The sequence below is a fragment of the Cavia porcellus genome, unplaced genomic scaffold (assembly GCF_034190915.1).
Source record: "Cavia porcellus strain 051 isolate PalLab524CR breed Dunkin Hartley unplaced genomic scaffold, mCavPor4.1 scaffold_26, whole genome shotgun sequence".
Lineage (NCBI taxonomy): Eukaryota > Metazoa > Chordata > Mammalia > Rodentia > Caviidae > Cavia > Cavia porcellus.
Window position 1 is genome coordinate 7,960,258 of NW_026947509.1, and position 12,509 is coordinate 7,972,766.

A 12,509-nucleotide genomic window follows, 5' to 3' on the forward strand; every position below is an offset into this window, starting at 1 on the left:
TATTCCCGAGATAAGGGAAGGGCCAGAGAATAGAGCAACCAGTTTGGTAGAGGAGTGAACAAGAGCTAGGGTCTACTGCTTGCTAAAATTGCAAGGTTCCAATATTTAATAGAAACAAGATTTTGTTAGCTTGAGCCCAGAGACAGATTTGCTGGAGGTTTTTAAAATTTACATGCCTTGACTTTTCATTCTGTGGGCCTTTTCTGAACTTCTAAATATAATTTTGTATTTTTGCATGTTTTCAAAGTATCTCCTCCATTTTTTTTTTTTTTAATTTTTAGAAATAAACACTTTGGATCTCCCCTCCAGAGAGATTAACAAGGGGAGTACAACACCGATTTTTTTCAGATAGAATATTGATGTCTTCTCCAGACAATGACCCAAGTGAGCTTTCTCTGTGCTGGAGACACAGGACACGGTACTCCGCCTTGCTGAGGAGGGTCACAGCAGTTTAGCCTGCCCAGGACCAGGCTGCCCTGTCCCACGGAGCAGCCTTGCTTGTAGGAAACCAGCTGCGCTGTTAGGAGCTCTGTCGGGAGACTCATCCCTCTGCCACTTTTATGCTCCTGCACTCAGCTTCGAGGTTTGACCCTGGAGAACCTCTAAGCTGCACCAGTATACGCCAAAAACAAAACCCCCAGCATTTTTGTGGCTTCATATTGTTCAGTCCTATGTTAACTATAAAAAAGGCTGGCAATAGAGCTTACGAGAATAACTCAGCCTTTAATTCTAAACAGGGCTGCTTTTCCATTCCACTCCACAGCTAACAGAAGCAAAATTCAAGGTACAAATGTGAGCCTATTTACTTTTTTAGAAAAAAGAAACAAGCTATATTATGTATATGTACCGACTCCCCAAGATAATTATAAAAAGTATCTATGGCAAACATGTACCAAAGGGAAAAAAAAATTTTTAAGTGAACCATGTATATAATTTAAAATTTTCTATTAGCCATATGAAATAGATGAAATTCATCTTAATAATGTATTTCATTTAATCCCATTATGTATAATGCTATATCAAAATAGTATTATTTAGATATGTAATTAGCACACAGTAACCTACTAACGAGGCATCCTGCAGTTAAATAGTTTTTTTGTACAAAATGTGTGTGTTTATGCATCTAGCACACCCCACTTCAGACCTTAAATGTCCTGCAGCCTTGAATGTCACGATGTTAGACAGTGAAGTTCTAGACCTCTACTTACCACTTGCATGGCCTTGAACAAGTAATTTAACCACTCTGAGTCTCCTTATATCCATGTCAAATGGAGACACATAAAAAAAAAAAAAAAAAAAAAAAAAAAACAAAAAAAAAAACCTGCATCCCAGGGCTCAAGGTGAGCCTGATCAACAGTGGAGTTCAGTGCCACTTTGCTTCTTTTGATTTTTTTGCCAGAGGATTTAACCAAAGCTTCTGTTTTCAGCAATTTTATGTCTCTTTCTATAGCCAGAAGGTTAACATACAGTTTTGGAATATTCACAGGAATTGCGCGTGGCTTGATTGACTTACAGGATCTGGAGATTTCTCACATTTAATATTAAGACAGAGAAGCGTACCTTGAGGTCACAGCTGGAAACAAAAAGCTTACTGCGGCAGAGTTGCTGAGAAGCCAAAACTAGAACGCGCTGGGAAGCACCGTGGAAGCACTGAGGATCCTCCAGAGAGATGGGAACCAAGGTTAGAGCTTTTCATACACATGCTCACTCACTGAAAGGCAAGACGGGCACAAAGACAAAAGGAAAACTCTGCAAGGCCGGTGGTGTCCCCGTCCTCATTTAAAGAAAGGGTGAGGCCACAGGACGCTGGTGTCTATGTGCTTATAGCATCCCTGAGGCCCTGGGTTCCACCCCAGCACCAACCATAACAGCCCCAAAGAAAGATAAGGGAACAGAGTGGCTGCAAGGCTTCCCCAAGCCGATAGAGCCCGGAGGGCTCCCCTTCGCTGCTTCTCGGGTTTCCTCAAATTTGTAAGCATAAGGTAAACCTGTGTGAGCGGCAGAGTGGCTCTGGTACGATCTGCTCTCTGTGGAGCAGGAACTCAGTGCAGAGTGGTTTGCTTCCTCTCTGGGAGGTGTGTATGAAAAGTCAAAGACACACAAGACTGTAGACACAGGAATCATTTTCTGCCCTGCCCTGGCAATCAAATCAACATTTGTGTCTACGTGGTGTTCAGACAATTTGACAAACACAAACCAGTTCTTTCAAACACCAGAGTTAAAAGTGCTTTCCTTTTTATTAGGTTCTGTTTATTAAGATCCTGACAATTCACTTGAGAAGTCTTGATGGTAATAGCTAAGGCTGTTGCAAAGAACGGTGTGTGTATGCGTGTGTGTGTGTGTGTGTGTGTGTGTGTGTGCACATGTGGGCAGTGGTGTTGGTGAAATCCCAAACAAGCATCCCCCAAAGCATGTGGCTGTTGTTATATCTGGCTGGCTCCACCACCCTCGAAGTTCTGGGGCTACAGGGGATACTGTCTAGACCAGTTCTTTTGGCCCTGGGGTTGGCAGAACATAGAACCAGAAAGCCAAATCATAGTGCAAATACCTCCCTGAATTTTTTCTGGTAAACGGTCGAGCTGGATGGAAACTAAATTGCAAATGATTACCAAATGCAATATGCAGGAGAATAAATAGATTGCCCAGGGCTTTCTTCAGTCCTGGACAGATAAGTCCTGGTTCTTGACCCACAGGGTGACATTATGGGGACAAGATGCTTACGAAGAAAGCACAGGGGTGCCTGTGCTTCCCGATCTTGCAGCTGGGGAACCTTCTCAATGCATCCTTGACATTCCCCAGACTCAGAGATGGCATCAGAAGAGGACACAAACAACAACATAGGATTGAAATAATTTATTTACCACTAGAGCACCACAAGAACAGACATACATCGTGTGTTAAAATACAGCATAATTGGTCGTCAAAGTACAAAACAGCTAATCTTCTATTCCAATGTTTTACCATGCCAACCCCCGAACTGTACTGCTGCTTAACACATACACTGCTGCCCTCCGGGCTTCTCTCTCCTCCCTTCCCGCCCTCCGCCGCCCCTCCCATGGCAACACATAGTGATGGAAAATAAAGACCTCGTAGGACCCCCCCCCCAATTAACAACAAAAAGATTCAGGAGATCTTAAAATAGAGCATTTAAAATATTATCAGTGCATTCACAAGGAAAGACAAAATAATACAAACCAAAATGTCATCTTTATCTGAAAGGAAAATACCTGCAGAAATAAAAATGATTTACACAGAATTAACAGAAGAGTGGAAGAGGAAAAACTCAACACACACTCAAACCTGGGATCGGGTTACCCCAACATAATAGCTGATCACTACTGTGGCATCCTCTCTGGAGCTTGCTCTTCCAGTTTTCAGACCTGCAAATCAATTCTTCATTTTAATTACAACAGGAAATGTCAACAAGGCAATACACCATTCCTCACGCCCGCTGCCCTTAGGTGAAACTGTAACTATCCATTGATTTGCCTATAAATTTTTACCTGAAAGCTAAATAAATGACAAACATACCTACAAACTCAGACGTGAGGTACCTCCTCTGAAATGATGTGACAAATCATTTGTGTAAGCCAAGTAAACTCAAGCCCAATTACAGATAACTCTCACTCGGAGGAAAAAGGATATTTTAATCGTATGAGAATTTGGCTTGTGCCTTTTTGACCTTCCAAGAACATCTATCAAAAACCTTAATCTTGCTGGGCGTGGTGGCCCACACTGTAATCCCAGCACTCAGGAGGCTGAGGCAAGAGGATCGCTGTGAGTTGGAGGCCAGCCAGAGCTACAAGTGAGTTCAAGGCCAGCCTGAACTTCATAGTGAAACCCTGTCTCAAAGAAAGACAAAAAAAAAAAAAAAAAAAAAAAAAAAAAAAAAATCCTTAACTTCAGTGAAGTAAGAGAAACTACTACTGGTAACCTGGATTTTTTTCCATCCTTTACAAAAAGTAACTACAATGTGCATCTTTCCGTTTCCCCCTGAACACGAAAAAACTGACTATAGCAAAAGAATTTCCTCAACTGCTTGCTTTTTAGTAACAATAAAATTCTGTGAAGATACTAACTAAACCATGTTAGCTCAGTCACCAGGATTCTGACTTCAGATTCTTAGATTCTTGTAAAAATTAAAACGTTTCTCCTTAATGATCTGTTTCCATATTTCCCATTTTCCTAACATCTGACTTGATTTTTAACATCTGATTTGATTAGTAATGATGATCAGAAGATGAAAGAAGACCACTAAATTCAAATGTATTCTTTTTGTAAAAGAAAAAAAAAAAAAGACAAACCCAGGGAGCTCATGTTTTAGAAATGGACAATACAGAAAGCAAGAGAGAGCAAATCTTATTTAAAAAATACCTTTGTAGTACAAGGCAAAACCTAGGGGCTTTCCTCAAAATACTGGCCAGCTAAAGGAAACACAATTAATTGTGAGTGATCATTAAAAAGAGTTCAAATTTAAGTCCCATCTAAATCGTGGCTGACGTTATTACAGAATATTAAAAATATGGTCAGAATTTACACATCAGATATGAAGTAGTTACCGTTGTGACTTAATAGTTCACAAAGATCTGCAGATGTGTTTTCAATTACGCTGGCTTCTATACCCATCTATTTTAATAATACAGGTAGGGTTACATACGCCGAAACAAAGGAGAAGCCTGTAGTGTTAGGTACACAGCAATACTTGCAGGTTCGAAGTCTGACCAGTATGTGTCAAAACATTTCCACATTTCACTAGTTTACTAAACTGACAAAGAACCATATACAATCCAAAGGAAAAAAATCTTACAGACTTATTCTGGCTGAAAACTTCTTTTATTATCAGGCTTTTTAGTGTCTGAACCCTGCTCACGTGTTCCTCAGGGGGTCGGTACGTGGCATGTGCTTCCAGGTCTTTGTCTCAGAGCAGACTTGCTGGGTCATAGAATAACTCACGTTTTCTTTTTTTCTTTCCTTTTTTTCCCCATTAATGACTTCTTTTTTTTCTGGCTCGTTTGAGTTCAAGTTTCCTTAAGCCATCCTGGAGTTCCTGGCAAAGGATTTGGTCTCCGCTTGATACACCTGTTCGATTTTCCAAGGGCAATGAAACGTTCCTTATGTAGTAACACACAATAAATAACTGGCTGGGAAGCCCAGGAGGGGGTGGCCTCGGTGCCCAGCGCACGGCCAGACAGAAGGCAGGACCGGGATTCTCCTGGTTCTCATTTTTTTCTTTCACATAATTAACACTAACAAATTCTTCCAGTGTTTATTTTTTTCTTTAAAGAAAAGGCTTGCTTCTTGTCTCTCTCTTACAAAGGAGGTGAAATGTAGAATGAGGCCTTCTACCTGGTTTGTTTTTTGTTTCAGATGCCACTTTTCACACACAGAACACACACTTCCCAAGGGTCTGAACTAGTACCGCTTTTCCGGAAACGCTAACACTGCTGCGCCAAGGCTTGCCTAGGTTTTCTCGTTACGTGCATCATCGTTGTCGTGGTGGTGGTGGTGGTGGTTTTGGGATTCTCGCCTGGCTGCCCGCCCAGGACCCTTAGCTGCACTTGCAGGACTTGACAATCATGTTGGAGAGCTGCTCGATCTTGGGCGTTTTGCCAATGTAGTACAGGATGGTGAGCGGTTCCAAGTCCTGGGACACGCAGCACGGAGACGCAGAGGCCTCCGGGTTTATAGTGTTGTACAAGCTGAGGACCTGGGATGCGGGAGAGGACGGGCGGGCAGCATGGGGAATGAGGAGCAAGAAACAAAGAACAAAAGAAACACGGAACAATTAGTTTCAAAGAACCACTTCACGCTGTTACCAGTCAAAGCACACCGTAGGCAGCCTGAAATATTTTTCGTTGGGGATCATATTTTCTGGACCCTAAATTATAATCAGATTGGGACTAGGATGTGTCCACAGCCATTAGCAGAGTCAACTTTTCCCACGAAATGCATTTTCTGTACAGCATCAGCAAATGAACTTATCAGATGCAAACTGGACGGAAGTGTCCCTTCAGCAGATTTTCCTAACTTTTCCAGGAGGTCGGCTCTGGCCACCACGTGGAGGCCCACACTTCCCAGGCATCTTAGCATCTGGTCTTCCTGCTACACTACTCTGCAGGTGAAGCTGTCCTGTGAATATTTTTCAGAATTCCTAAATGGATTAAGAGTTCACTCATAGTCTTTATACCTCACAGCCAGAGCAGTTCCCTGTGTAAAATAACACACAAGTGCTTGCTGAACAATCGAACGCATGGCTAAACAGAAGAATCGAATGCTGTGGTCAGGTCCTCATTGTAACTTGTGTGTGGTTTTTTTTCTTTTTTTTTGGTACTAGCAATCTTGCTCTTGCCGGGCAGGCACTTGGGCTGCTGAGCTAAATCCCCAGCCACCTATGCTTAGGTACAGACAGACTAGGTGGTCTGCTGGGTCAACATTTTTGTGTTAAGTGTCTTCTCAGGCATATTCAATGTTACCTAAACTTTCACTTAAAAAAAAAAAAAGCTTTCTCATTTATGATTGCTTCCTAACAATGACAGGGCTCAGAACAATGTGGAAAGCAGTCTGTACTCTTCATTACTCACTTTCACACATTTCGCTTACAAAAGCTATGAGGAGCAGCAGGCGTCCTTTACCCTTCCCTCTAGTGAACAGGACTCGCTAACTTGGGGCCTGGGGAGAGAGCCCTGGAACAGAGCGCAGTGAGCCTCGCCCTCACCCCGTTTGGTACCAAAGCGGTGGGAGAGGTTCACTGAGGCAAGCGGGTGGGTGCCCCGCAGTGACACACGGATTTCCAAGGGTGCCATTAATGTGTTACTCAAACAGCAAGTGACCTTTTCCTCGAGATTCACTGCAAGTTTTTCAGCCTAAGACAGAAGATCTGTTCAGCACGGCAACACTGCCTACTTTATTAAGCCACCCCTGGCTTCTTGGGGAACTGTCCAAACCACATATTTGTGACCATGACAGTTATTCTTCCTCTCTCCTTGAGAAACAAGCGCGGTCTCAGCCTGCACACACTCCTTCTGTGTATGGGGAGGAGAATTATGTTTCTACTTGGCAGCAAGGCCGTGCCCACATTGCAGCTACTGCTGCCGCAGCCCACATGGAGCAGCCTGGCCAGAGCGCTCAGACAAAGGGACGGGCACGAGCGGCCTCCCTCACGTGGCCAGGCACGTGGACACCCAGAGCGCCAGGGCCTACGGTGGGGGTGGAGGGAGGGAGCCCCCTTGTCCATCCGAGCTCCCGCTGAAGCGGGCCTTTATAGATAAACAGACTTGGGATCCCGCTGCTCACACGTGATTTTTCATGAGCACCGAAGAGGTGATTTTGTAACACAGATTGTCCAGGATAATTGATAACTCCAGACTCCTGAACTGAACTGAAAGCATTATGTGATCTTTTTGGCAGGAGACTCGTTTTCCTACCCTGCCGTGAAGGCAACCTTTCGCAAGCCTCTGTAATAGGGAGAGATTTACAGAGGAATAAGGAGCAGAGGGGAAAGCCGCCCGGTGTAGCCACAGTTCAGGAATTAAACGCTGTGGGACGCATCAGATGGAGGCCCGGTTATGAAACAAGGAGGGCGGCCTTCCCAGCCCCGTCTGTCCCTAACCTTCTGTTGGTCTTGGGCAGGTCATCCAGGCCCTGGTTTCTTTAGAAAAACGAAAGGTTTGGAACAGATGACTTACGGGAGTCCTTTCCACCTCTAAAATCGGGCATCGGGAAGCATGGGGGAAGCCTGTGGGCAGATATCAGACAAAGGCCTTGCTAGTGAGTGCTGGAAACCCACAGCCGCCAGCCCTGGACCTGCCTTCCAACAGTGGTCCTCCATGAGGTGCTGAGTAAAGCACTCCTGCTCTAGGTTACTCTTTTTCAGCTTGAATTGCTTTAAAGATCACTTTTAATAGAGACATTCTTTTTCCTGATAAGAAACTGAGATTCAGAGAGGTTAATGGTGTCCCAATTGTCACATGCTAGTAAAACACTATGCATTATCTGGAGCTCCCACAGTCTTTCTGACTGACAATCTAAGGTGGTGGTGACGATGGATTCTTTCCTTACGCAGAGGACCCGTGTCCCTTTACACCTTCTGTATACATGAGACCATGTAATACAGTAACTCAAAGAGCTGACTTTGTCAGCTACTATTCACATAAAACAAGAACAAATTGGTAAAGCTTCCTTCAAGTGGCATAAGCTCTACTGTTTCAAATGGATCGAGGCTCTTGCAGATTTCATCTACTGCTTATGGCTTTCTTCTCCTCTGAACAGGTTTGTCAAGCACCATGCACATGTGATGGCAAAAGGCCCCCAGGCCTGCTACCACTCACTTGGAAATGTGTCCTGGCAGCAGGCATGCCTGGTTGCTGGAACGAAGGAGTCAGGTTAGCAAATACTCACCCTGCTGTGCTGGGTGTCCGAGCTCCACAGGTATGGGCAGGCCCCAGCACAGAAGTTGGCATTGTACCCTTTGGGTTCATGAATCCATTTCCACCCAAGATCCCGCTTGAAATCAATGTAAAGTGGACGCAGGCAGCAGTTATCCTGCACATTTCTGTGGAGACAGAGAGCAGTGCAGATTTTAAAGCGGCTTCCCACTAGCCAAGCTCCAAACCAGAGCAATGATTCATTTGTCCAGCAAACACCTGACACGCTGTGAGCACGGGCTGAATTTTATCGTAATCTCAAATGATTTCAGGACAGGATGTGATGGGAATTCGCTGGACTACTCTCCAGTGAGTTCATTATACACTGTGACTCCCTGCCTGTAACCTAGAAAGGCAAACCTGCCCCTCAAATGACTACAGACAAGCAGGCAGGTGGCTGGGAGGGAGAGACACCAACCAACCAGTGAAGCAACCAAGGCTGTTCTGGCATCCAGCTCAAAAGCCCTTTCATGTACACGGAGTGAAAAGCAGCAGCAATAACCCAAGAACCATACAAAACTTCTCTTCTAAGTCAAGATCTATTTCACCACATATTCCCAGATGTAGGAATGAATTGGATATGAACAAAAACAGAATCTTACTAAGGGCAATCGATGATGCTAGCAACCAAAAGATGCCACTCTGCTCGTGGCTTTTGATATGCTGAGTGCTTTTATCACAGAGGACCTGGACTGGCTCAGGACCGCCTCAGGACCGTTAGCTGGGCATAGTACTACATGCCTGTAATCCCAGAACTCTGAGGCTGAGGCAGGAGGATCACTAGTTGAAGCCCAACTTGGGCAATTTAGCAATGGAGTAAGACTCTGAAGAGGAAAGAAGGAAGGAAGGGAAAGAAGAGAAAGAAAGAAGAAGGAAGAAAGAAGGAAGGAAGGAAGGAAAAAGAAAGAAAGAAAGAGAAAAGCAAGCAAGCTGAGTATATAGCTTAGTATAAAGGTATAAAGGCCCGAGTTCAATCTCCAGTAAAGCCAAAATGGCAAACACACACACCACACACACAAGTAAAACCACAACCATAAACCAAATCAGAGGCCGCTTCTTGCTATGTCTGATAGAAGCCTCGGAGAACACTCACTCTCCCCCGCAGAGCAATTCACACGGGAACTGTCCCTTCACCTCCGCCTGCGGCTCCCCGCTTGGTCACCTTCACTGCAGAAGGCCCTGGCCAAGGCCCCTCGGAAGAGAAGGGAAGGCTGCGTGTAGATGGGGGAGCTAAACCAACTCGCAGTCCTTTGGGGAGCAGAGGGCTCATTTGCCTTTTAACATCAAAGCTGCGTAGAGAAGCTGTGGCACCAACTTTCAGGGCTAGCTTCTCCTTCCACACTTGCTTTGCGGCTGAGCCGGTGACCAACACGACACAGAAGCAACTGTTTCAAGCCTGTGTGAGGATCTGAGGACCCATGCTGCCCCGTGCTGGCCTGGGCACATGAGTACCATTCAGGCCGCCGTGCAGCAAAAGACAGCAAAGGCTGGACAAGGTCAGCAGCGTTCATTCCTTTACCTAAAGCAATAGGCCGCGTCCAAAGCGCGCTTCTTCCGCCGGTTGGACGGTGGTGACTCCAGTCTGTAGGAGGGCAACAACATTAGCAGGAGATGTGGGGTCTTCCCACTGTTTGTTTTCCTAGTGGACTTTATAGTTTTCTGATCACCACTGGTATATGTGGAGGTGCCATCAATACCTTGAAAAAATGCATTTGGGTGATAAACATTTAGCTTTCTCTTCATCACACACCATCAGCTACATATATATATATATATATATTTTTTTTTTTTTTTTTTTTTTCCCTTTGCATGTTGTCATAAGTAGCAGTGATGACCACCCTCAGCCTGGCTACTGTCATTCCCCCGAGGAGACCACAGGATAACCACGGGTGACGACACTTCTAACAGGGGCTCTCATCAGAAGGCAGCTCGGTGTCAAAGAGAGGACCACGGCTCAGAGGAGTCCTGCCTAAGAAGTCTGTGACCAATGGCCCGAGGGCAGTCCAGGCCGTTGACCAGTCAGTGCTCAGTGCGGTCTGTGTTCAGACCTTTGACAGCTGCACACATGGCCACAGAAGATGCTTTGCCACCCGTGGTTCACTCCCTCCCCGGGACAGCTATGCGCAGAAGACCTCACTAAGGAACATAAACCGGCAGCTAAGCGGCAGTGAATCAGGTTCAAGTGAAGCAGGAGTCACCCTTACCTAATGCTATTTTGGGAAGCTGTGAAGAAACGGCTTTTTCATATGCATTTATTGTATGGCATCCTCAACACTTTCCTGATTCCATCTGAGATTTAGAAACTTGAGCCCCCCCCCCCCAAGCATGCTCCGGAGACTGCCAGTTTAAGCATTTAATCTCCATACAAGAGAATCATGGCTGGGTTAGAGACTGAAATAAATGCTAGACCTCTGGGAGTATTTTTCTACGATCAAGGGCCACAGTGGCCTTCTGAAAGTGGACAGAGGTCCTGGAAGATGTTAGAAAGGAAGGGAAATCAGCTCCCTGACCTGGCAGTACAGGCAGGGTTGCCCGAGCCCATGGGCACAGACTCTTGCCACCTCTCCTTAACTGGTGACGCACTGTCCAGTACAGAAAGTGACCCAGGTCCTCACACTCCTCATTCCCACTGACCTGTGGCTTACTCATTTAGAGTGGGCCAGGGGAAAACCAAAATCTTTTTATATTTTGTAAGTTACTATACTGTTCTGGTAAGGAAGTCCCTGGAAATGCTGGGTACAGGGTGCCAGTACATGGAAAGATGAGTTTAGAAACCACAATGTAAGAAGACTCCTTTGTTTAGTGAAATCGAGTTGTCTGTTCTGAGCATTCTGTTTGGGGAATTATCCACAGACTTCCTTGAATGCAGGCTACCCACTGCTATCATATGAAAACACATGGGAACTTGCCTTGCTTAAATGAAGAGTAAATGGCTCAGCTGACTATTCTAATTGTCTGAAGGGTTAACGAGCCAGTAAATTACTTTGATCATCCATCCCTGCAGCAGTGAGCCTTGGAAACTTAGAATCAGTCCCTTTCCCTTTCTTCCAATCCTTTCTGCTTCTCGCTTTCTCCAACCATATAGTCATCCACATTATGAAACTCCCCTTGTCTCACCAGCCTATCAGATGCAAACTGACTCTGGCCCCACCATGAAATCCCAACAAGAGTCCTCCCCCATCTCAGATGATTGAGTTTCACTTACCTGCGAATCTTGCTTCTAGCTCTTCAGTTTTATTGGGTATGATGTAATTATTAGATGGCACAAAGGTGCAGCAGGGACAGTGTAAACTTATCTTAAATCCGAGATTCCTATCTGGAAAACATGAAATCAAGGAGGTCATTTGCATGTGTGTTTTTGCCCTTAAATTTGCAATCAATTTACAATAACTGAGGGCCATGGAACATGGGGGAAAGAAGCGGGGTCAGTCCCCAACCTTTATGGTGAAGCCATTCATGGACAGCATCTGTCACATCGAAGGACAGCCATTCTCCTTCTGCTCTTGTTTTCACAACTTTGCTGTCAATGTAGCGCTGGTTTGGAGACGTTAAGTCTTTGGATTTGAGGATCTAAAGGGAAAGAGCAAGAGAAAAACCTTCATTGGCGCACTGACAATATGGCAACCAAACCACTATCATTATCCCAGCGCATCATCTAAATTTAACTTTGCTCCAGTCTCGCCATGCACTGTCATCTCAGCAGCGTGGCCACATGCAGAAAACGTCACACCAGGCCATTTGCCATGAAAAACAGAGCTACTAAATCAGCTGCATGTTATGATAAAGGTGACACAAACCATAAAACCACGTGTCTAAAAGAAACTGACAGTAATTATTTTATTTGCTGACTCAGGCTTTGCACGGTTTCAGCCCTAAAGTCTATGCTAGTTAAGTTGATACGCTACTTGTCTGTTGCTCCACTTATCTCTTTTCTTTGGGGGCTGAGGGACAGGGAGGAATAGAAAGAGGAATCCAGTTCAGAGGACCTGGGCTCAACCTCCAAAGTCTCTGAATTGCAAATCTCCTTCTAATAACAAGAAAAAGATCTAATCTTTGATCCCAAAATTCACTGGCCTTAAAATAAGG

General features: G+C 44.9%; 1 protein-coding gene across 3 annotated transcripts in view; it reads right to left on the reverse strand.

Moving 5' to 3' along the window:
- Positions 1-2,838: 2,838 nt before the first annotated feature.
- Positions 2,839-12,509, reverse strand: part of Tgfb2 (transforming growth factor beta 2) — a 77,931-nt gene continuing 68,260 nt past the window's right edge. For all 3 annotated transcript variants that reach the window (XM_023566898.2, XM_013157670.3, XM_003474545.5), the window contains 5 exons: positions 11,861-11,993; positions 11,629-11,739; positions 9,943-10,120; positions 8,398-8,551; positions 2,839-5,707 (listed from right to left, as the gene is read on the reverse strand). In XM_023566898.2, the coding sequence (XP_023422666.1) occupies positions 5,549-5,707; positions 8,398-8,551; positions 9,943-10,120; positions 11,629-11,739; positions 11,861-11,993 (735 nt within the window). In that variant the 3' untranslated portion in view covers positions 2,839-5,548. The remainder of the gene's footprint in view (positions 5,708-8,397; positions 8,552-9,942; positions 10,121-11,628; positions 11,740-11,860; positions 11,994-12,509) is intronic.